Consider the following 23,231-nt stretch of genomic DNA (forward strand, 5'->3'; position numbering starts at 1 on the left):
TTGATTTCTTACTAAAATGCTTTGAATCGTGGGGTGAGTGCGTGATATCTGGTGAGTGACAGGGGGGGAGGGGGACTTACCTGGTGGTGATGCTTATGGTTGTCAAGAAAGCAAAAGTCGTCGTATCAGCGCATGCTCCCGGTCCACCCACTTGTTTTCATCCCCGGGTGCAAAGGTGTCAAGCTGAAGGACTCCCTCTTCCTCTTTCCCCTCCCGATTTGCTAACAAGTACTCCGTACGCGCCCCGAACCGTGCCGTGTTTGCTATCGCTGTAGTGCTTCGTAGCAGGGGGCCTAGAACTGGGATTCCTGTGCGAGATGCAGCTTACATGGATTGGGGGGACACCACAACGGCGACCAGGGAAAGCATACCTTGCATGGGTGCGTACTTATTGGTACGTAGCAGTAATGGCACACTTCAGATGCATCCCGATCTGTAAGTACTCCATACCACCAGACTCGTACACGAGGCGCTCCGCGGCCCGCGTCCGCACTCGTACGGCATGGCAACTTGTAATACCACTTCGAAGCACGTGTCGTCCTTTCACCAGGCTAGACACCGAGCCGCACAAGGTCTGGTTTGTTCCCAAAGGCCGAGATCAGCGACAGCAAAGCCCTTGGCTGCAAAGAACAGTGGACATACCATTGGACATATCTCGTCGTACTTCTCGGGCCCTTAGTCCGTGCAGAGTACGCTGGACCGGGAGGTGCCATTTCTTAGGAGATTTATGCAGCCTTGGCGGAGCACTCACTTGTGCTGGTCCAGACACCCCCCTTACTTCGTAGATGCACGCCACTCTCCCCAGAATCCATCCACACATCCTAGTGCTGCCCACCGAACATGTGCAGCAGATGAAAGTATGGCAGCGACTATGCCATGCACTTTGGCCGTGTGCGAATCTTCCCTTCCATCAGGCAAGCACCCATCAGCTTGCTTGACGGTGGAGGCCAGACGGGGACAGATTCCTCCCCGTTCTAGTGCCACGGGAGTTGCCGTGCACAGCATCTCCTGACGTGAACATTAGCTTCGAACCGAAGTCAGATCCCCCTAGCCAGAACATATCGTGGTGTACCCACTGATCTGCCCACGAGACGATCGGCTTTAAAAACCCAAGAGGAGATTCCCGGCATTGAAGCGCCCAGAAAAGCACACCTAGTACCAAACGGGAACAACAGGCATGAGACCATCTACTCAACAACTTATCCCAGGCCGCTAAGAGAAAGCATAAGGCGTGCTTCTCGCGTACATAGGTCGAGGGCAACGATTAATGCCGGGGACGTCGGATTGGAGCGACTAAGGAGTGTGTGGACGCTGGGGGAGGGTCTCCGGTGAGGCAACTGCATTGCTCTCCGGTCTCGATCCCCGGTCGGTCCTTTGGTCGGTCCTTTGACAACAGTAGCTGCGTCGTGCTCTGTTTGCTTTTTCTACCTCGCCCGCTCAGAATGGTACGATGTGTGGCTGGGAGGAGTTGGAGCTGCATAAGGCATTTTTTGAAGGATACTGGCAGATCAGCACGCGGGTACAGAACGGCTCTGACTGGTTCCGCGCCAATACGTGATGTCGTCGGACACGTAAAATGCTACCCCGTCGTCCTGAACCGAGCAGGGCGCATCCCATGAGCAGCTCGGTTGCCCTAAAAAGCCAGAAGCCAGCATCGAGCAACATCTTGGGAGGAGGGTGCCGCTGGGAGCCTGGACTCACCGCCATGCTATGCGGCTGTGAAGTTTCCATCCGTGGCTGTTCGCCCGAGCCCATCTCCACCCTATTCATGCAGTTTCATGCAAAGCGTTTGTGATAAGAGTTCGAATAGGCCAGGTAAGCGGCTCGGTCAAGGCGGACACGAAAACAATTGCTGCAGGGAGAGCCGAATCCTTCAAGGAGCCGTCGCATACGGCGATGGCTGAGGGCTAGCTCGTGTACTTTTGTGCTGGCCTTGTTCGAATCGCCGATGATTGCACAGATGGATAGCAACACACCTGCTTTTCCTTGCCTCGACGCTGTGACTGTCACTATTCCTAGGTAGACGCTCACAACCCCTGTTCGTCTGCCGCCTTGCTTGCTTTTTTTGCGGAGAGCTAGTGCCTTCGGCCACCACTTCAACCGGGTTCTCTCCCCAGTCTGTCTCAGTTGAGTATTTCCCACCAGGTCGTGTCCTCTGCTCTGGAGGAACTTGGTTCCTCTCTGCTGCCAATATCCTATGGAGTGGCGCTTCTCGTGTGTGTGAGAGCCATCGCAAACGGTGCGTGAGAGCCATCTGAACCACTGTGGTGAAAATCGAAACTTACATTTATCAGCGCACGAATGGAACGTCTGCGTCGCGAGAGATGCCCAGAGACTCCCTTCTGTGGAAACCACGCATCTCTCTGTATTATGTTGGGACGAGCCGGCATGGTTCTGGGTGATAGACGGAGCTGGCCCAGGATGTTGTACTTCGTACTTCGTCCGAATATGCACCTCCGTGATGGCAGTATGATAGATCATCTGCTCGGCTTAGAGACACCGGCAATGAGAGCCCATCACCACGCATCGAAGTGGGATTGGATACTTTGGTGGCAGCTGCGTACCAACAGGCTCTGACTCGCATAAGCTTGCTGGGCGAGTGTCCAATCGATATCTGGTCTCCAAGATTGGCTGCTTCGTCTCATGTATGTTGTCCGTCTTTCCCCGTCTTTTTCTGGTGAACCCATATCCCCATGATTCCATCAATGAACGGCATTGTCTCTTCACCACTCTGCACTTGCAGCCCAACTAATAATAGCCGTTCGGCGCTGATAGTCCCGCATCTCTGCCGTTCGTTCAAGCTCGCAGAGTAATTCACACTTGCGTAAGACGTGTAAGAGAAAAATAGAGCCCAGATAATTCCATTGTGGAAGCCATAATCAATTTCGCTGTGAAGAGATCACGTTGGTGGTAGAACTGACCAAGAACTTCCTTCCACTTGGGCGGCACTTGCTGCTGCCTCTTCGAACTTGATTAGACCCTTATCTTATCGGATAGGTACGTATTCCCGGTACCTTGATGGCTTGTGCAGTGATAAGTACCTGCCGAAGTTTTCACGAAGTTTTCGCGGTTTCCGAGCCAAGTACGTCACCGCACAGCCACAGCCTTGTGCCTCTCAAGAGCATCTGCCTGCTGCTTGGATAGCTGTTTTCAGAAGCATTGCGCAAGCTTCGACCTCACCAACTCGGACCTCGTGATTCATCTCCCTTGACGCGCAGACGAATTGACGTCTCCCATTGCCTGAACTTCTTCGCTTCAACCTCAGTTTCCACCCGGAGCTGTTTTCCTTAGAGCGCACGTGCAACGATTCCTCTTTCGCGAGACGAAATCCACGCATTTGCGACAACTTCCGCCTTCCTCAATATCGGTCCTGAGGTCGCGTTATGATTTCAGTCCCTCGACCTGAAGCTATGGAACTCTCCGACATCTTGTATGATACTGGTTCCAGAGCGCGATTTGCGCGAGTAAATTGAGCTATTCTTGCTGACACTCGCGCCTCGATGCGCTGTAGCCGCATTGTTAACCTGGCCGTGGCCGGCATCACGGTTCTGGGAGGCGTTTTCCACATCTTCCCCGTTGGCTTGTAGGTTCTATTCACTCTTGAAGGAAATTTGCGATCTCGAAGCTTGCTCGCCGGATGCGACTGAAAGCGCTGCTTAGACGCGATATTGCTGCGTTGCTGGAGCTTGTCTTGCGGGGTTACCTTCGATCGACGATGCTGATTGCTTTTCTACTATAGCCAGAATCTTGTCCTCGGCATCTACATGATTGTTTTTGGCCTTGCTATTGCCTTGCTAGGTATGGGCCTTCCTTGGTCCGATCCGCGTCAGAGGCTATGTTATACTAACCAATTTGCAGAGTTCCAAATCCCCCCTCAGGTTTCGAGATATGCCAACTTCCTCTTCTCCTTCATCGGCCGTGGTATCTGTACGTTTCAAACTCTCTGTTATCGGCTTGGTATGAACGGACATTCTGACGAGATCTCTTAGTCTATATCCTCATTGGAGGCCTTCTCCTCGGCAGCCGTGTCATTAGCAAAATTGCTGGTGGCGCTGTTGGCATTATCGGTCTCAGCTACGTCGCCCTCGAGTTCATCCCCTCGATCGAGCCCCCGAGCAACATGCGAGAGGCTGAGGTCGGCTGGGGCGCTGAGCAGGTCTAAGCAAACAATTGCCGGCTTGAGCGGGACCACAGACGGCATACAGTTCTACTGGGAGAGCGTTCCTCTTTCCTCGTGGTGTAGGAGATACGGAGTCTAGATGAGATTTGCAAGACGGCACTATGGGGGCAAGTTGGCGGGGGTGCATGGAAAGTTACAAGAGAATCCATGTGTGTTACGGTGCGATGCGAGAGTTTTTGCTTTCAGCTGGAAGAATTGATTGCATGTGCCATGTTTTACAGACTTTGATGCCATCAATCACAAGAAGAAACAATACATGATATGACAATACTTTGATCAAGTTCGTGATGGACTCATTATAATAATACAGTTGGGCTTACAAGCCCCTTTCATCCAGCCTCCCCCTTTCCTTGCTTACTGCTTCTTCCACTGCCCAGCATCCTCCACCCCCTTGGAAACACTGTCCAGTCCGCCCTCCAATCCCGTTCCAATCGAACCCACGGCATCTCCCACAGGCCGGCCAGCATCGCCGGTGACGCTCGACACTGTGTCTCCGACGCCTCGAGTCGCCGCGCCGGCGACTCCTCCGACAGTGCGGCCCAGGCCGCCGACTGTGTTACCCAGGATGCCTGTGGCGAATTGCGCGGTGCCGGTGACCTGGTCGGTGACGTTGCCGGAGTTGGCCTTCTGAGCGTTGTCGTCGTTTGAGGACATGTTGTATGTTTGTGTTGTTGTGTAGTTGTGATGTGTGATTGGCAAAGTAACTGCTGAAGATGTTTTGGGCGTTTTGTGGTTTGGTCTTCTTCTGAGCTGATTGTAACAACTAGGATGGCAAAAGCTTCGAGAATGGAAGGGTCCCTCAGATATAAATACATCTCCATCCCCCCTTGAGCTTACATTATGCTGGTGATCGGCATCGTGGCGCATGACGTCAAGGCAACGTGCCAGAAACGATCTCATGGGCTTTTACGTACGATCTGTTGTGTTCATGACGTTTTAGTGTGTCTGCGATCAAGATTTCGAGAATCATGCCGACGGCTGCTTATTGGATGCGTGAGGTTGGGGTTCTGCTTGTTGGGGTGCCTGTAAATCGTGCCTAGGTAGAGGACCTTGTTGCAAAGTGATGGAACGGCAAAGCGGTCACCTCTATAGCTATGCCTGAGTAGATACCAGAGTCTCTCGAGAGGTATGATGGTGTTAATAGTTACTCGCGGCTTTGAATATCTAGTTAGAGGAAGATATCTTCAACTGTCTTATCCCTTTCTTCGGGAATCGACCATATTGTTACCTGTTTTGCAAGAAAGGAAACAATCTGATAACAATAGCCATCGAGAACTCTGAATCAAATGCTCCAAATCGCATGTGAAAGGTCAATTGGCATCTGCATGTGAATGTGGCAACATATCAGCATACAGTATCGTCAACCGAGCTACCACACTATCCAACAAGTTCATCTTCGCCCCAACTAATGCCATATCATCTGACAGTCTTGTACTTCACGATTTGTTTATTCGACATGTGATGGACCCTGATTTACAATCATGATTGAATTGAATCCACATTGTCCTGCATGTGTGTTTTGCAGATTGCCATTTACGGCACGATCATCACGGCAGTCACTTCAAGCAGAGTTCCAGCACCAAACGGCAAACGGCTCAATTCAACCTAGGCTATCAAGTGGCAAATATCACAAGCATCGCTTCCTTCATCTGCTCCTTCACATGCCAATTGCCATCGTAGACTGGGGGTCTCGTAGTTATTGGCCCAAACGCCAAGTCCGTCTTTCATTTCATGTATCCTCATAAACTACCAGTAACCAGCATTGTCTAAGTCTCGATCTAGCGTCTAAGGCTTGCAACGGTGCATGTAACGGGGATACAGGCAGCAATCTCTAACGGTGTGCTGCTTGCAAAGCCAGGCAAGGAATCGCTCCAGGCCCAGGCCGTAGCCTCCGTGAGGAGAGCTTCCATACCTAATTAGTGAGAAAGGGGGAAGCCCCGTTAGCCAATGAACTTGCAAAACTCCAAACGGAGATGGGGCCTGTAAGGTGATTGACTTACTTTCGCTGGTCAGTGTACCAGTAGTAGGCCTCAGGGTCAATGCCCTCGCGCTTGTAGGCGGCCATCAACTCATCATAATCGTCCATTCTCATCGATCCACCAACAATCTCGCCGACACCAGGCATCAAGCAGTCGACGCTCTCGGTAACGCGAAGATCATTCTTGTCTTTCGACATGTAGAACGACTTGATCTCGGCAGGAAAATGGGTCAGGAAGATGGGCTTGTTGATAATGTCCGTCATACGACGCTCCGCAGCCTCGGCGATGTCGTCTCCAAAAGCATGGGGCTTGCCCTCCTCGTTGGGAATGTCATGCTCGACAAGCCAGTCAATGGCCTCCGAGTACTTCATTCGCATAAACGGCCGCTCAGGGAGCTTGAACTCAGGGTTCATGGTCTTGATCTTCTCAGCAATGACAGGGTCCTCCATGACCAGCTCGAGCACGCGGCACATGATGTGCTCAATGTGGGACAAAAGGTCGTCAAAGGTGATAAAGTCAAGCTCGGCCTCGACGTGAGTAAACTCGGACAAGTGTCGGCGGGTCAGGGACTTTTCGGCTCGGAAAGACTTCTCAATGCAGTACACGTGGCCCATTGAAGGCAAACACGTCTCCAGGTACAGCTGAGAAGACTGTGTGAGGTAGGCATCCTCGCCATAGTAGTCAAACTTGAACAGGGTCGCACCGCCTTCGACTTGAGTCTGGACGAGGGCAGGAGGGCTGACTTTGCGGAACCTCAGCTCCTTGTAGGCCTGGTTGAAGGCGTACTCAACGGCGTCGCGGACAATCATGACGCCCGAGGCGACTTCACCACGAAGTGTAAGGTGTCGCTGGTCGAGAAGCATGGCCTGCTCGGCGTCTGCCTGGACTCGGTTGGTAATGGCATCGTCACCGCCGGGTGCCTTCCAGTGCTTAGGAATCTTGAAGAAGTCGGCGTGCAACTCGCGGTTGAGGGGGGCTCGAGCACCGGCGGGGACTTCGCGCATCTCTCCCAGGATTTCCATCGACGTCTCACGGGTGAGAGTCACGGCATCGTACGTCTTTGCCAGCTGGCCGGAAATGACCACCTGCATGAAGCCGTAGCCGTCTCTGAGGGTGACGAACATGACGTCCTTCTGCTTGCGCTCGCGGTGCACGCGACCAAAGACGCGCACGCGAGTGCCCTTGCTCTCTGGGTCGTCCAGCTTGCGTAGCTTGATGTGATCGCCGACCTCATCCAGCCCAATTCGAACAGCAGCAGGAAGGCTAGGGTCCTCGGTGATGACAATCGCCTTGGCCGCCTCGAGAGCCTTGGCCCGCTCCTCTTCCTCCTTCTTGCGCCTGACCACCAGCTCCTGCTCCTTGGCCGCCTTCTTCTTCTGCACGTCGAAGAAGTTGACGGCCTTCTTCAGGGCAGCCTTAGCGACGGGCTTCCACTCCTTGGCGGCCTCATCCTCGGTGTTCTGCGACTTGCGGGTCAGATACTGACCCTCGGCGGGACGCTGGAGATAGGCGAATTGCAGCGTCTTGTAGGGCGACTCTTCGGTGCCGGTCTGGGTGACCTCGTCCTTGCCAATGTCCTCGTCGATGTAGATTGTCGCCATCTTGGGCAGATCACTCGCGATCGTCCGTGATCCTGACGCCTTTGGAGATTTTGCTTGCAAGAATCTTGGTTCTAAGGATGCGGGGCGGCCGATGCGATATTGCGGTTGAGTCACAAAGAAATTGGCAGCATAAGACCAGTTGGACCCTTATCTTTTCTTATCACCCCGCCGGAAGTCGCTGGCGGCTGTTTTGTTATCGCCCCGACGTTGACCCGGAGACCCTTATCTGAAAGGAGAAGGTTGGTATCACTTCGTACAGCACAATGTTTCAACCTCGAGTCTTGATCAGGGAGGTGTGATGACTCCCGATATGAGCAATTCTCTTTGTCAGTATCTAGTATACCAATTGCTGAAGAGTTTCATATCTGGATCAACTGCAAGGGACGCTGTCCGAGGTCCTCGTCAATGCGTAGAGTACGTATATCTACCTACAAATGGAGAACTGCAGATGCGTTGGAGAAGTGCCTGATGATTCAAATGTCTCCTCAACGACGCAACGCGGACATTATAGGGTTGTATTGCTGGCTCGAGCCCAGGCTACTCTATTTGAAGCAGAATATACAGGTAACAAACATCGCTATCCAATGTTGAACTCGCTAGCACCACTCATGAGCATCCTACTCTTACGCATGAGCATGGCCCTCGCTGGCTTCGTCGGCTCCTGCTTATCACTGTCTTCGTCGTCATCGGCATCATCCTTCTTGGCCCCCTTGGCCCCCTTGGCAGTCCTCTTTCCTGAGTCTTTGTTTCCCTTCTGTGCCTTGCGGTCTATGCCAGCGCCAATACCTCCTGGCGGGTCACGTAATCCATAGGCTTTCGCAACATGCCCCAAATGCAACTGAGTGATATCGAAGTGGACACGCTCTTCTCGAGTATGTGTCGCATATGCTCTGATGTGGGACTTGAATCCGTTCCGCGCCATTTCAAGTCGTTTGCTATCGATGAGGAGCCGCTGCTCCAAATGAAGTTGTAAAGTTTCGGCTTTTTGGTGATAATTCTGCCCATCCTCGGGCTTGGCCGTGGTTTCGACGGGAAACTCCAGCTTGGACATCAGGCCTTTCTGTAGCACCGATTCGTATGACAGTGGTGACGGTGATCCAGAGGCTTTGAGGAGCTCAATGTAGCCCTCCTCTGTGCCGGGAAGGAGGAAGATGACTGCATCGCCCGAGCGTCCGGCTCGCGCTGTTCGTCCAATTCGATGGATGTGATCGGCAAAGCTGAAGGCAGGATCATATTCAATGACCAGATCAACTGAAGGGATATCCAGACCACGAGAGGAGACATCTGTAGTGATGAGAAGAGAGGGGGACTTGCAGGCCGAGAATGATCGCAAGGTCGCTGTGCGAACTGGCTGTGAGAGAGAGCCATGCATCCTGTGCAGCACTACCTCGGGGCTTGCCAGGGACGTTATATATGCCGCCTTCGCAACGGTCTTGGACGTGTTCTCTGCGTCCTTGGATGCTGGTGGGGGGACGTCTCCGCCATCGGGAATCTTCAGAAGTTCGTAATGGAAGTCAACTGTGTCGGCACAGGACATGAAGATGATGGCCTTCATTGTGTGGCCACGGCGAGAAAACACAGACTTCAGATAGGCTATGAGCGTTACCAGCCTCAGCTTGGCAGGCACAATGATGTGTGACTGGTGCAATTGCGCTGGAGCTTTGTGAACAGTCTGGTCATCCTTCTTCTCAGCGGCGGTCTCATCCCCCTTTTCAGCAGCCAGGAACGCAGCATCAGCAAGACTCATCTCGCCGAGCTTCTGCACATTCATCTTCATCGTGGCAGAGCATAAGACGGTAACTCTCCGATCCGGAAGTGGGTCGAGAGACACGCCGGAAGAAAGAGTTTTCGAGAGTTGCACTTGCTTGAGGGCATTGATGGCTTTCTTCAGATCCTCTTCGAATCCCAGGTCCATCAGTCGATCTCCTTCGTCAAGAATCAGCCATCTAACAGTGCCCAGGTTTAGGGCCTTGGTATTATCGATGTGATCGGCCAATCGTCCGGGGGTTGCCACCAAGAAGTTGATGCCCTTTCGCAGACGGGCTTTCTCCGCCTTCTTGGACTCTCCTCCGGTGATGGCAGTGGAAACCAGCCACGGAAACGGTCTTATGAGCTGCTCTAGCACTGTGTGTGTCTGCTTGGCAAGCTCGCGAGTTGGTGCGACAATAATGGCAAAGATACCCGAGTCTCGATGAATCTGCTGCTCGCCGCGTCCGCTGAGTTGGAGAACTCGATGTAGTATGGGAAGAAGGTATGCAAAGGTCTTTCCTGAGCCCGTCTCGGCCTGTACAAAGGCATCTGAGCTGCTCGATAGCATGTGTGGGATCACTTTCTGTTGAATCGCTGTTGGGCGCTCGAGATTCATCTTGGCAAGCGCGTCGACCAGTCGAGAGGATATCGTCAATGATCCGAAGTTAGCCACTGTCAGCAGTGGCGCATTTGTCGGCTCTGGCTCCTTCCATTCCGTCTCGTCTTCGAAAGTCGTCTTCTGTTCCGGGTTGAAGGAAAACAGGCGGGAGACGACCTGGCGAGACCCTGACCCGGGGCCTTTCTTCTGCCCGGGGGGGTGGCCATGCTCTGCCGTCTTCTTTCGTGAAAATTCTGCGCCTCGTTCTGAATCTCCTTCGGTGCGTCTTCCAGGGCCATGGCCGTCCACTCTCTGTCTCTTTGCCGATCGCTGGTCTTCGTCATTCCCTCCTCTCTCAACTGTCGGACGCGAGCCAAGCTTTGCGCTCTTCTGCGCCCGCTTCCGATCTCTCCAATTTCCACCTGTGAACTTGACTTGCGGCTTGAGCGGTCCACCTCCCAGCTCAAAGTTCATGAGCATTCCATCGTCAGCCATGGTGGGAGTGGCCTTGTCGCTTGGACGATTATTTGAGTTGGATGACGAGCTTTGAATGGCCCGTTTCCAATCGGGGTGCAATTGGTTTTTTCGCTTCAGAGAGAAAAGCTTATCGATAAAATGAAATCGATAACGCGGCTAGATATCGGCCGATAAGCTGCGGGTCGATGCGGAAGATGCTCCACTATTGCTAGCTGCTGCCTAAGCAGCCTGTCTGCCTCTCTCATTGGCTAGAAATGCTGATCCCGTTTCTCGGGATCCCGTGACCAGCATGCGCAAAACGAGCTCCTTAATATCTAGCGCCTGCTGACATTCCGCCTCTCCTCTTCTCCTCTTCTGTTTTCATTTCGCCCTACCCACTCATATCCGTTTGGCGTTCCGACGCCACACTCCTCTTCCATCACCGGTTGCGCCATGCACTAACGCGTGTATTTTCGGTTTTCTGTTTTTCGCGCTTGGCTTCAATCATACAGTTTACCTTCTCTCTTCGGTCGCGATTTCTTCTGCGGCTGCTGATTGACGACACGATGACACGCCTCCCCGACACAGATCTCGACGACGAATCTACCCAGCCTTTATCTTCGCCTGGGTCAGTGCAACCGAGCTCCTGTCCGCCCGGCCGGGACTATTGAGGTGTGCCGCGAGACTCTGTGAAGGTTTATAGGATCGGCTTTCGCCAAGCACGCCGATGCTCTCTACAAGATGGCAGCGATGTGGTTTGAGCGGATGGAATTGTTCACTCCCGTCTGAGAGCGCCCCTCTACCCCTGCCCCTTCAGCCTTATTTCACCCAGTGCAACAGTTCTTGTCATATCCATCCGGATATGCGGTACCTCTCGACTCAGTGGAGTTCTATAGACGGGCTGTCTCTGTCAAACAAGACCGGAAAAATTCTCCTTCACATACTTAACACGCTTGTGTACCCTAGGTACATGAAGTCTGTTAAAATGGGAGGGGTCTTGTGGAAGTGGATCATACTTCCGTTGGCAGTGGCGCTGGTCTATGGGATGGCGGCCATGTGGTTGAGCGGATGGAACTGTTTACTGCTTCTCCCCAGTGCAACAATTCTTGTCATATCCAGCCGGGTATGCGGTACCACTCTACCAGTGGAGTTCTTTAGACTGGCTGTCTTTGTCCAGCAAGGCCGGGAAAATCTCTTTCACACACTCAACGTGCTTGTGTACCCTAGGTATACCATAGCATGTTGAAATGTTGGGCCTTGTGGGAGTAGATCCTATCTTCTCCGTCGACACCGGCGCTTAGTCTATGGGATGGCGGCCATGTGGTGGAGTGGATGGAATTGTTCACTGGTTTTATTCTCCCCCCCCCCCCCTACATCTGCCATGTTTACACGCCTCGCATCACTGATTTGTAAAAGTACTAACCTTTGATAGCCCGAGCTACCAATATCAGCGTTCAGATCATGACGCTCCCCCTTCTCATGACTCATGCAATGCCGCTGATGTTGGCGATGATGAGAATGCCACAAGCTCCACCAGCCTTGGAGGACAAACGCAGGCTTCAGAGATCAACATCTCCTGCTTGAAAAACACAGTGACGTGGAGGGATGTGAACGACCGAGACCAACACAGCGATCATGTCAATCTTGATATCTACTCGGAGGCTTCGACCAACACGGCAATGTTCAAACTGCACTGCGACGTCCGTTTCAAGGGCACCAAAGGCAAAAAAAGCAACAAAATCCAAACTATTTACTTGTTTATATACCCCGAGACAATTCGGGCTGTCACGTTGAAGTCGAACCTTGATCTGCTTGCTCCTTCTTGTTCTCTTCAGTTTTCTTTGACGCAACCTCCCTCTCTGATTGTACCGGCCGACGACATCCTGCAATGTAAGCCACAGACCAAAGGTCTGTTTGGTTTGATGCACTCGTTGGCCGAAGTCACCGATTTCACCATCCAGCTGAATAATTCCCTCAAGACCATACCGATACTACCCGCTTTGGAGCGAGTTGTCCATCTCTTCTCTACTGCTACGGACCGTCCGCGCTCAAATGTGAGATATGCCGACATCGCCACCTTGTACTGTGGCAGGGGAGGCAAGATCTTCAACGTTAAGGCGGCTGCCGCCAGGGCAGGAGAAGCAGAAGAAGCAGACGACGCAAGCTTGCCTGTATATACTGCCTCGGCAAGTGATCAAGCGTCTCGTAAGTATCTTCACTGTCTGCCTAAATCACGAGACATTTGTGCCATTTTCAAAGCCTGATTGAGGGAACTCCAGATAAACGCCAGCGTAAGGACTCCAGTCCCAGCGGGCCGCGCTCTCCTGCACCACATGAACGCATGCTTCTTCTTCTTGAGTCCATGAACACAAGCATCAGCAGGATGGAAAGCCGGTTAGACAGCATGGAAGGTCGGTTAGACAGTATGGATGGCCGCTTTGAACATTTGAACAGCCGATTAGACGATATGGAAAGCCTCTTCGAACGGGTGGAGAGCAACGTGTTGGACGCAGTACAGTCCAACTATAGCCCTTGTCGCTTCGGCACAGAAGAGAGAACGGAGATGCTGGAGGAGATTGACGACAAGATTGAGGAACGCACATTGGAGATCAAAATCGACTGTGAAGAGATGCTAAAAGACGTTGAAAACGATGCCGAGAAAGCAATAGAAGAATTGCAAGAGGAGGTGAGGGAGACTTTGGAGCAGCTGGAGGAGAGTGTGGAAGAAAACACCGAGCGGCTGGTCAAGCAGGGGTTACGGACCAAGCTTGAAAACGCGAGCTTGCGCTTCGATGGCACTGTATTCCTCGAAACTTAGAAGGCGGAGAGGAGATACAGCCTCGAGCAAATGAATGACTATGGCATGAGATTACGAAGCGCATGTACTCGAACCCTCGTGAGAATTGTTGTCTGCCTATAGAAACTTGGGTAAAGATCAAGCTTCGACATTACATGGAGCACCGTCCTCTATCTTTGGAGGTCACGGAAATAACAGCTATCGACGGTGAGGTTAGCCGGGACGCAGAACATATGCCGAGCGGGCTCGGAGATGCAAGTCCTTTGTCCGTGGCATCCGAGCCGTATGGTATCAGCCATCTATTTGTACTGTACGGGTGCTGACGGGACATTTTCGTCGAGGCCCGGCCATGTGACGGGGCTCAATTTTCGGCGCACAGAAGGACCGCAAAGAACCTTGAAAGAGATCCACGTCGATGGGACGGGATTCAGTTTAGGGTTTGCGGCCATGAGGGAAACCAAAGTTGCCATGCAAGCCATGGCGAAACGCCTCCTTCTAGAAAGATGTTTGACTTGTGGGGATGGAGATCTGAGTAGGTGGCTGTCATGACAGAATAGAACGATGTGAGGCGTTCTCTAGGAGTGTATCGCCACCGATGGAAGGAAGGCAAAGAAAGCGGCACATCGATGGCAAAGAAAACAATTCGCTTCTCAGTTGTGTGAGATGACGGTGCGCACCGCGTCTGAAAGACATACAAAGTGGCTCCTGCCGGTAGGTAATTTCCTTGCGACGGTAATGATGCATGATGCCCCGACTTTCATAAGGGGGGTCTGGATGCTTGGTGGATGAACATCCATCGTCGCAGCACACCCACAAATCGCTGGTGTCGGGCTCTTGAGTTGTCCGACACTGCGTCTCTGCAGAGTCGGGGCAGCCATCCGTGCCTCGATATCCGGAGACTAATACTGATTGATACGAAGAGCGTCGCAACCCGCATGTGCGTAATCGTCGCGGGTTGGCTATCACGGCTATATGCCTTTGTGTGTTCTTATTGCGACGCGCACGAAGAGGACTATCTCGCACATATTAGAGGTGGAAATCCACGTAATACTCCTGCACCACGACTTGGGGGATGCGGCTGAGGGATTAAACCATGGGCTGTCAGAAACCTGCATGTTGATGTCCCTGATGATATCAGACCTTCTGCCATGTGCAGGCAGGCAGACGCCGGGTCAGTTGATTGCAGACACCCGTGCCGGCGATGCAACTCCATGATGAAGCCTAGCTGCCTCGGCCGGAGACACAGGAAAGCCGTCCGGGCTGAAGGGCTTCAGCCTCTCGGCCTACTGGAGCAATGGAGGGTCCCCATCTTGCGCCTTCAACGACGGACCCTAACAAGCCTGGGAGCATCTCCAGGGACCGCCGATGGTTCCGGCTTCTCCCTTGGGATCCCCACGGCTCGGACAAGGAGTCCCGGCGGATGGGAGCCGGTTTGTTCTCGCCGCGGCCAATCAAGACGCAGCGTCAGCTTCAATTTTCACTTTTTCTCACACTCTTCGACTTTTTTTTTTTTGCTTGCTGGTGGGACGCGCATGCCTTTGCCGCCTTGCACAGCACAGAGAGTAAGATTACAGATTGTCGGTTCTTTTTCTTCAAGTGTGGGCGGGTTAAGGCAGCTTTGGGTAAGGGCTCCGCTCGGCTTTCGAGGTGTTCGCGTGTGAAGTTGCGAACCCCAGACTCGTGAGAAATGCGTGCACTGTAAGGTGGTTTTTGCCTATGACGCACGCGATGGCGACGTTGACCCGAAGGGTCACGGATAGGAAATGAAGGCTTCCGTTGCGTTCTAGCTGATGCTATTTGCCGCCGTCTCAATTTAGTTGTGCTTTGACTGGTTTCAGATGAGATGTATGGAATTGAGAAGTATAGGTAGACGAGAAAGTTGAATACAGAGGTACGGGTCTGTTATCACTTCGTGAATTTCTTCATCGGCCTGAGCTGGGTAACTCGTAAAGAAGTTGCAGCAGTAGCGGCATCTGCAGGCCAAGGATGAGGAGTACTGCATGTGCCATCACATCGCATTGGTTTGAAGACAGGCTTGCATTACCAAGCATGCAGCAAAAGAAGGAAAAACACTCACAATCCAAACAAATAAAAAAAAAGAAGAAGAAAAACATTGACATCGGCACCGCTTGTCATTCCGCCTGAGTCATCCTCCGTGCCTCTGCAGCCTCTCCCGATTCCACCCATTGCGTTGGATCCCGAAGTCGTCAACGAAGCGTCCAAGTTCCAGCGCGCTAGTCCGCCTTAGCACAGCGCAGCACCTGTGGCAGCACCTTTCCAGGCGGCTTTCAACGCCTCCACGCGCTGTTTACGTAGCTGTCGCTGGACCCTTTTAGCGGCCTCCTCCTGCTCCAAGCCACCGGACGGCTCCTTCAGCGCCTGGGCCGAGACAATAAGGCCGGCGCGGGCCCCCGCCTATTTTTTTTTTCTTTCCCGGCTCTATTTCCTCCCTCCCTCTTTTTCCCACATCTCCAGTCAGCGCACACAAACGACACGAAGAATATAAAGAAGATTGTCGAGGCCGGTTCCTTTCTTTTCGTTCCGGTTCTCGATTTCTTGGGATCTTTTTCTTTCTCTTGTTTCCCATTCTTCCTTTTCCTTTCTCCCAACCATTCTTCAATTCACACAGCGCGTTTGTTTGACGGCTTCCTCGGCTGTCAAATGAACCTGCAATCGCCCACTATTTTTTTCCTCCCCGTAAGTCCGGTCCCGATTCGCCCTCCATCCAGGCCTGTTTGCTCGTGCGCGCAACGGCGATACATGTCAAGTCGCATGGCTTGCTGCTCTGCCCGGTTGAGCTTGTCGTCGAGATGTCGACATGAGCATCCCGCAGTGTCAGAGATGGTCGTGACAACATGAACTCATCGTCGCCTTGGACAGCTCGTTATGCGCCTCTACCACTAACACATCCTTCTATGCAGTCTCACCCTCCCACATTCTAAATGCCCATCTACTCCTCGCTATACTCGAATTTCATCCGTCAAGGATCTACATTCGCCAAATCCGTTACCGCCCACGGCTACGCGCAATCTGTCGTAGCTGCTACTCATCCTCACGTTCTCAACTCGCAGAACCGACCCGTCTTTCGCCGACTCTCGAACCGGTCCACTCGTGCCTCGGCTTTCCCTCTCTATTCCGCCCTCCAGAGTGAAAAGGCATCCTCCGGGCTCCCGGTCGACCACCGCCATGTCTCGAACCATGGAGGCTTAGATGCCTATTTCGAGGCTCTGCAGAAGCAGCAGGCCGCTGGGGAGGGGGAAGAGAAGGAGTGGACACAGTTCGACTTCCCCAAGCGCATTGAGTGGAAGCCCAATGCGTCGTCAGTCCTCGCTGGTGAAAATGGAGTCGAGGCCAGTGCAGAGGCCGCCGAGCAGAGCGCTGCTCCGGCGATGGAGACCATCCATGAGGTTGAGGAATCTCAACATCTGATGACTCCGGAGGAGGAGGCAGCGCTTGCACACATCGACGCGGCACTTGAAAAGGAGATTCAGGCGCGCAACCTCCAGGCGGCCGTTGAAGAAGCTGCCGCTAGAGGGTTGTCTCTCTCTGCCCCTCCCTCTCGTGCGCGCACACCTGTACCTGCGATCGAAACATCTCAAGTCACAGCTGAAGATGCCCGCACTATCTCGCCGTCCACCCAGGCCCAGTCTCAGTCGTATGCCGACCACCTGGAGAAGCTGTCCGACGCTTCTCGGTATGCGGAGATCCCGGCCGTTTTCGAGGCCATGCTGGCCACGGGCGTCCAGCCCATTGCCAGTGCCTACAACGCTCTGCTGCTGGCCGCAATTCACCTTCCTACCCAGAGAACCGAGGTCGTCTCCAAGGCTCTGGATGTCTACGCCGACATGATGCGCCGCAGGGTGTCTCCTGATGGCCAGACTTACAACATCCTTGTCAACCTGCTGTCCACGCGGTCTCTGGAAGTCTCAGAAATGAAGTCACTTCTTGAGGACAAGCGCCTGCGGTTTGGCGGAATGGACGAGCCCGGCAAATTCATGTTCGCCTCTCACGAGCTGGAGCACGCCATCTTGTGCGAGGATGAACGTCTCGACCTGGCTGTCAAGCTGTTCGACATGTCCTATGATGCAGGCATGATCTCTTATTCAGCCGAGACGTATCGACAGCTGATTGCGGCCTGTGCTCAGGTAGGCCGAGTGTCGGACATGCTGCGATTTTATGAGCATATGGAGCTCAGTCAGATTGTGCCTTCCGCCGATGTCTTCCCTACCATGATCACTGCATATGCCAAGTCCGGAAACCTCATTAGCGCTGTGGAATGCTACAACGAGTACCGCAGCCTTGCCATTTCCCACGACGCTGGGAGCTCGACTCTTGAGGATCGCCTCGACGCCCAGGTATATGCTTCGGTTATCAACGCCTATGTCATCTCCGACAAGATTGAAGGCGCAATGAAATTCTTCAAGAAGATCGTGGACGAATATGGCGTCTCCGTCACCGACATGAAGGATGCCCTGGTGGACCTTGGATTCATCAAGGGCTTCATCGCGCGAGGCGTCTTCCAGGAGGCGCTCCAGTGGGCTCAGTCTCTCAATACCAGCACCCGCGATGCGGCCATGATGAAGATTGCCACGGTGGCTGCCGACAACAACGATGCCGCCACGGCGCTTGAGGCCTATGCCAACATCCAGGCGGCGGAGATCCAGGACCTTGCTAACCCTTCGATTGCTCTTTTGGCCATGAGTGTGCGGCTTGGTGATGTTGCTTCGGCATCCAAGTATTGGCACGTCCTTTCAAACCCCGAGATGCGCGCCACGGCTGCCTTCATCGAGCCTACTGCCATGTACGCGGTTTCCCTTATTGGTTCCGGTCAGGTTGCCGAGGGCTTGGCTCAGTCGGAGATGATGTTCCAGAGGATTCGCGCCTCCGAGTCTGAAGCGCGCGCTCAGCTTCTCGAAGAGATTGACGAAGGTACCGATTTCATCGCCCGCTATATGGACTCCCGCGGCATCGTCGATCCTCGTGAGATGGCCTCTCAGATGTCAACGATCCCCTCACAGGCTCGTAGCATCTCTCCCTATGTGTCAACTCCTACGGTCTCCAGCTACGAAGACAACTATGACCCCTACGCCCACAACACCGACTTCAAGGGCTCCTCTTTGATAGCCGATGACCTGGAAGGCAGCCATGGTCGCAAGGGTCCTCGCCTCAATGAAGCTCTCAACCGATTCCGAAACATGCGACGTGCTGGCCGACACCCCCGATACATTACGTACGCGAAGCTCATCTCCGCCGCTGCTCGCGAGAGCAAGATGGACCTCTGCCAAGATATCCTCGCCATGGCTCGCTCTGATGTACCCCCGATTGCTCACAATGCCGTTGTACGTTATGGCTGGTCTTCGATCCTGGACGCAATGGTTGGCGCCTGCCTGACGCTGGGCAACCGTGGACGAGCCGAGCAGTACCACCAAGAGCTGTTGGAAATGGGCGCCGCACCTTCTGCCAACACCTTTGGACTGTACATCACCACATTGAAGGATTCGACGAAGACGTTTGACGAAGCCTCGGAAGCCGTTCGCATTTTCCTGCGCGCCAAGGCCGAGGGGGTTGAGCCCAGCTCTTTCTTGTACAATGCGCTGATCGGTAAGCTGGGCAAGGCTCGCCGCATCGATGACTGCCTCTTCTACTTTGCCGAGATGAGAGCGCTTGGCATCAAGCCGACTTCGGTGACGTACGGCACCATTGTCAACGCGCTGTGCCGTGTCAGCGACGAGAAGTTTGCGGAAGAGCTCTTTGACGAAATGGAGTCCATGCCCAACTACAAGGCCAGGCCGGCGCCGTACAACAGCATGATGCAGTTCTTCCTGACGACAAAGCGGGACAAGTCCAAGGTTCTTGCATACTACGACCGCATGATGTCCAAGGGCATCGCGCCAACCTCTCACACCTACAAGCTCCTGATCGACACTCACGCTACTCTGGACACGGTCGACCTTGAAGCTGCTGGAAAGGTCTTGGAGGAGATGCGCGCGGCTGGCCAGCGACCCGAGTCGGTTCACTATGCTTCGCTCATCCACGCCAGAGGCTGCGTTCTGCACGATATGGACGGCGCGCGAAAGGTCTTTGACTCGGTCGTGGAAGAATCTCTGGTTCCTGTCAACGCTAGCATCTATCAAGCCTTGTTTGAGGCCATGGTGGCCAACCATCGAGTCGCCGAAACACAGCCAATCCTGGCGGAAATGCGAAGCAGGCATGTGGAGCTTACTCCTTACATTGCCAACACGCTGATTCATGGCTGGGCTGCGGAGAAGAAGATTGAGAACGCTCGGGCGATTTACGATGCCGTGGCTCGTGAGAAGCGCGAACCCAGCACGTACGAGGCCATGACACGGGCGTTCCTCGCTGTCGAACTGAGGGGCGAAGCAAAGGCGGTGGTGGGAGAGATGCTCACTCGCGGTTATCCCAGTGCCGTGGTCAACAAGGTTCTCGAGCTTCTCGGCGGATGCCAAGAGACCAGCCTGGACTGATGGGGTGTTTCCAGCTCCTGCACCGACCTTGCTCTCTTTTTTTCAGACATCTTGTGAAGCGATATTTTTTTCTGTTCGTCTTCTTTTTTCATTTCCATTTGTTCGTTCTTTCTCTTCTGTTCATTTTCATTCTGCTTTCAAGCCTCGACGTGTTTTGATACCCCTTTGGCATGCAGATTGGACGGTGTTTCTATCGGGGTGTCGTCCTAATATTCGAGGCTCTGCGTCGTGTTTCTCCGTTTGCTTTCAGTCTGTTATATCCTGTTTGGCAGACAGCTTTTCGTCTGCGGCTTCAGGACGGCATGGCGTTCTGGCAGGCGGCAATGGGTCTATGAATGCATTTTGCATATACAAAAAAAGAAGGCATTTTTGGTTACTGGATTGGGGGGACGTGGAAGAAAGGATGGATGGGTTGCGGACTCTGAGAGCCGCTGATAGACAAATCTCCACTCGACATAGGCCAACAGCCACGGCCAAAACGGTAGTAGCAGAACATTGGGTGTTCTGGGATTGTTTGACGGTCAGGTAAGGTACATAAAGGATCGGAGGGTATAGTGCCTTTATCACATCTGGACTGGTCTGGATTTTCTGCTACCGTGTACCATACCAGGAAGCTGGGACAGCCATATAAAGGAGGAAACAATAGGGCAGCAAAACTATGAAAGAGATGCCTATTGAAGATTGAGCGACTGTGCAATGGTGATACTGATGATGATACAGCATCGAGCGCTTTTATGTATGAGCAGAGGAGTGAAATGGTGAAGTAATTGAACATCATTGCGACCACCACTCCTATATAGATACAGTGTCTGTACGGTATACTCATTGCATTTCGCACTGTGCAGCCTTGCCGCATACCGAGATCTCCCCGCTCCACTTTCCGGCATCCAAGATGCAAGTTGGTCACTCAACCGGCCTCAACACTCGACTTCCAGGGACACGACCAAGAGACGAGGCTGGGCAGTGACTCTCGAGCGAGCTTCTCCCGCTATTTCTTGTATATCTGAACTCCGCCGTCTATTGTGTTATATATTCCTTACGGTCTGGTGCCATTCAATTGAGCACGTTCTTTTGCCTGTCGTCAGCTTGTCAGCCTTGCTTCAACCTCTCTCCTCGATAGCTGGAGCCTCGTCCTATATCTCATATCAGCATACCATATCAAACATCCAACTTTCCCGCCAATTCCAAGCGTGCTACCACAGACGCGCCTCTAACCCACTCTCAAGTATCCATCGACATACATCATCAAAAGAAAACAGATTAAAAATGCCCACCGCAAACGCCTCTGTCGCCGTCTCCGCCCCCGGCAAAGTCCTCCTGGCCGGCGGCTACCTGGTCCTGGACCGCGCCTACACGGGGCTCGTGCTCGGCCTGAGCGCGCGCATCAACGTGGTCGCGGGCGAGATCTTGGCCGAGCACGAGGGCGTCGAGCTCAGGGAGATTGTCGTCGACAGCCCGCAGTTCCTGGACGCGCAGTGGCGGTACGGGTACCATCTTGCTCCCGAGAAGGGAGGGATCAAGGTCACTCAGCTGCAGGTGTGAGTTGACGCTTTTTCTTCTTTATTGTCTCTTCTTGAAGGGTCCATGTTGGCGTTTTCTGTTGTTTTGTCTTGTTGCTTTTGGATTGTTTTCTTGCTATTCATGGATTCACCGCGTTTGAGACGGTGTGAGACGGTGACGGGGCGGAGACGTCGGAGACCCTGTTTTGTTTCTTTGTTTTGCAAGACTGAAACCGTTTTATCCTGCAAGTGGAATACTACGCCTCCAGGGAGGGCGAGAGACAGGCTGAGAGAAGAGGAGAGAGGGACCCTTGAAATTCCACTGCCCTTGAGCTTCCCTCACCCCAATGAGACAAGGTCTCTCAATTCGATTTACGCGAGATCTCTTGCCTCTTTCTTCAGGCCATGCATTCTTTGGAATTTTCCTCTTTTCCTCCTCCTTGACTCAGAACAGCCCTGTTTACTAACATTTGCCGTGTCTTGGTTCCTCATCTCAGCGGTCCCACCATCTCGGCCAACCCCTTCGTCGAGACAACGCTGAGCTACGCCCTCACCTACATTGACGCCCTCGTGTCTTCCACGCGCTCCCGCAGCGTCATCAAATCTTCACGTCTCATCATCCTTGCCGACAACGACTACTATTCCCACTCTCACGCGTCGTCTTCTGGCCGCTTCGCCAAGTTCCCCGTCACCCTCCAGGGCGCCAACAAGACGGGCCTTGGCTCCTCGGCCGCGCTCGTCACCTCCCTAACCGCCTCCTTGCTCACCCACTACCTGCCCTCCAGCGTCTTTGACCTCTCCTCTAAGAAGGGCAAGAGGACGCTTCACAACCTCGCCCAGGCCGCGCACTGCGCCGCCCAGGGCAAGGTTGGCTCGGGCTTCGATGTCGCGGCCGCCGTGTACGGGTCCTGCACCTACCGCAGATTCTCCCCCAGCATCCTGAACGTGCTGCCTGAGCCCGGTGCCCCTGGCTTCAGCGACAAGCTCCTCGCAGTCGTCGATGGCGAGCAGTGGGACGTGGAAGTGCAAGACGACGGCGTCAGCCTGCGACCGGGCGTTGTCCTGCGCATGTGCGACGTCGACTGCGGCAGCCAGACCGTCGGCATGGTGAAGAAGGTCCTCTCCTGGCGCGCCCAGGACGAGCAGCACTCGACAGCCCTCTGGAACGACCTCCAGGCGAAGAACGAGGCCCTGGCGGCCACCCTCAAGGCCGGCGCCCTCGACCAGCTCCCCGACAGGCTCCGCCAGGTCCGCGAGCTCATCCGCCAGATGGGCCGCGAGAGCGACGTGCCCATCGAGCCGGACTCCCAAACCGAGCTCCTCGACGCCATCAGCGCCCTCGACGGCGTCTACGGCGGCGTGGTGCCCGGCGCCGGCGGCTACGACGCGCTGGCCCTGCTGATGCGCGACGACGACGAGACGCTGGCCCGCGTGCAGGACTTCCTCGCCGCCTGGAGCCGCGAGAAGGACGCAAAGGTGAAGCTCTTGGGCGTCAAGGGGGAGATGGAAGGGGTTCGCCAGGAGAGCTTGGACGTGTACGACGGATGGCTGTAGCTTTTCTCCTCCTCCTCCTCCTCCTCCTCCTTCTTCTTTTTTTTCTCTTCCGCGAGTTTTCCTTTGATCGGCGGCTTGTGTTCCCCTGGCGAGGCTGCATGCAGATCATTTCACATGTCCGTCCGTGCCCCCAAGTTGTCAAAGAAAGAGAAGAGATTATTCCTACCTACAAAACATATCAAATTAATATATAGAATCATTACATGAAAACTTGAATTATAGGGATTCGAATCAGCCAATTGAGTTTGGTTCGTTGTTTATATTAAGCGATGCCTTTCGGTTTGTATCACGTTACCACAAGCGAAGCATCTCATTACAGAAAAAAAAAAAAAA

General features: G+C 53.7%; 8 protein-coding genes across 8 annotated transcripts; 4 read left to right on the forward strand and 4 right to left on the reverse strand.

Moving 5' to 3' along the window:
- Positions 1–1,437: 1,437 nt before the first annotated feature.
- CCMA1212_004560 (uncharacterized protein) lies at positions 1,438–1,617 on the reverse strand (the record flags this gene model as incomplete). Its single annotated transcript, XM_073701858.1, has 1 exon — positions 1,438–1,617. One exon carries the CDS (start codon positions 1,615–1,617, stop codon positions 1,438–1,440), a length of 180 nt encoding a protein of 59 aa, XP_073559475.1.
- A 1,793-nt stretch (positions 1,618–3,410) lies between these two features.
- Positions 3,411–4,162, forward strand: CCMA1212_004561 (Golgi apparatus membrane protein tvp15; the record flags this gene model as incomplete). The annotated part of the gene is made up of 5 exons (XM_073701859.1): positions 3,411–3,430; positions 3,512–3,583; positions 3,740–3,798; positions 3,859–3,927; positions 3,990–4,162. The coding sequence occupies 5 exons, from the start codon at positions 3,411–3,413 to the stop codon at positions 4,160–4,162; spliced, it is 393 nt and encodes a 130-aa protein (XP_073559866.1).
- Positions 4,163–4,534: 372 nt separating this feature from the next.
- On the reverse strand, positions 4,535–4,834 carry CCMA1212_004562 (uncharacterized protein; the record flags this gene model as incomplete). Its single annotated transcript, XM_073701860.1, has 1 exon — positions 4,535–4,834. One exon carries the CDS (start codon positions 4,832–4,834, stop codon positions 4,535–4,537), a length of 300 nt encoding a protein of 99 aa, XP_073559474.1.
- Positions 4,835–5,965: 1,131 nt separating this feature from the next.
- CCMA1212_004563 (Asparagine-tRNA ligase) lies at positions 5,966–8,266 on the reverse strand (the record flags this gene model as incomplete). The annotated part of the gene is made up of 3 exons (XM_073701861.1): positions 5,966–6,092; positions 6,181–7,824; positions 8,259–8,266. 3 exons carry the CDS (start codon positions 8,264–8,266, stop codon positions 5,966–5,968), a joined length of 1,779 nt encoding a protein of 592 aa, XP_073559685.1.
- A 71-nt stretch (positions 8,267–8,337) lies between these two features.
- On the reverse strand, positions 8,338–10,602 carry CCMA1212_004564 (ATP-dependent RNA helicase DBP7; the record flags this gene model as incomplete). Its single annotated transcript, XM_073701862.1, has 1 exon — positions 8,338–10,602. One exon carries the CDS (start codon positions 10,600–10,602, stop codon positions 8,338–8,340), a length of 2,265 nt encoding a protein of 754 aa, XP_073559473.1.
- Positions 10,603–11,533: 931 nt separating this feature from the next.
- On the forward strand, positions 11,534–13,381 carry CCMA1212_004565 (uncharacterized protein; the record flags this gene model as incomplete). Its single annotated transcript, XM_073701863.1, has 4 exons — positions 11,534–11,538; positions 11,592–11,686; positions 11,980–12,768; positions 12,843–13,381. The coding sequence occupies 4 exons, from the start codon at positions 11,534–11,536 to the stop codon at positions 13,379–13,381; spliced, it is 1,428 nt and encodes a 475-aa protein (XP_073559472.1).
- A 2,921-nt stretch (positions 13,382–16,302) lies between these two features.
- On the forward strand, positions 16,303–19,845 carry CCMA1212_004566 (Pentatricopeptide repeat-containing protein 5; the record flags this gene model as incomplete). Its single annotated transcript, XM_073701864.1, has 1 exon — positions 16,303–19,845. One exon carries the CDS (start codon positions 16,303–16,305, stop codon positions 19,843–19,845), a length of 3,543 nt encoding a protein of 1,180 aa, XP_073559471.1.
- A 1,266-nt stretch (positions 19,846–21,111) lies between these two features.
- Positions 21,112–22,898, forward strand: CCMA1212_004567 (Phosphomevalonate kinase; the record flags this gene model as incomplete). The annotated part of the gene is made up of 2 exons (XM_073701865.1): positions 21,112–21,383; positions 21,842–22,898. The coding sequence occupies 2 exons, from the start codon at positions 21,112–21,114 to the stop codon at positions 22,896–22,898; spliced, it is 1,329 nt and encodes a 442-aa protein (XP_073559470.1).
- Positions 22,899–23,231: the final 333 nt, after the last annotated feature.

The sequence above is a fragment of the Trichoderma ghanense genome (assembly GCF_004382785.1).
Source record: "Trichoderma ghanense strain CCMA-1212 chromosome Unknown scaffold_4, whole genome shotgun sequence".
NCBI classification, from domain to species: domain Eukaryota; kingdom Fungi; phylum Ascomycota; class Sordariomycetes; order Hypocreales; family Hypocreaceae; genus Trichoderma; species Trichoderma ghanense.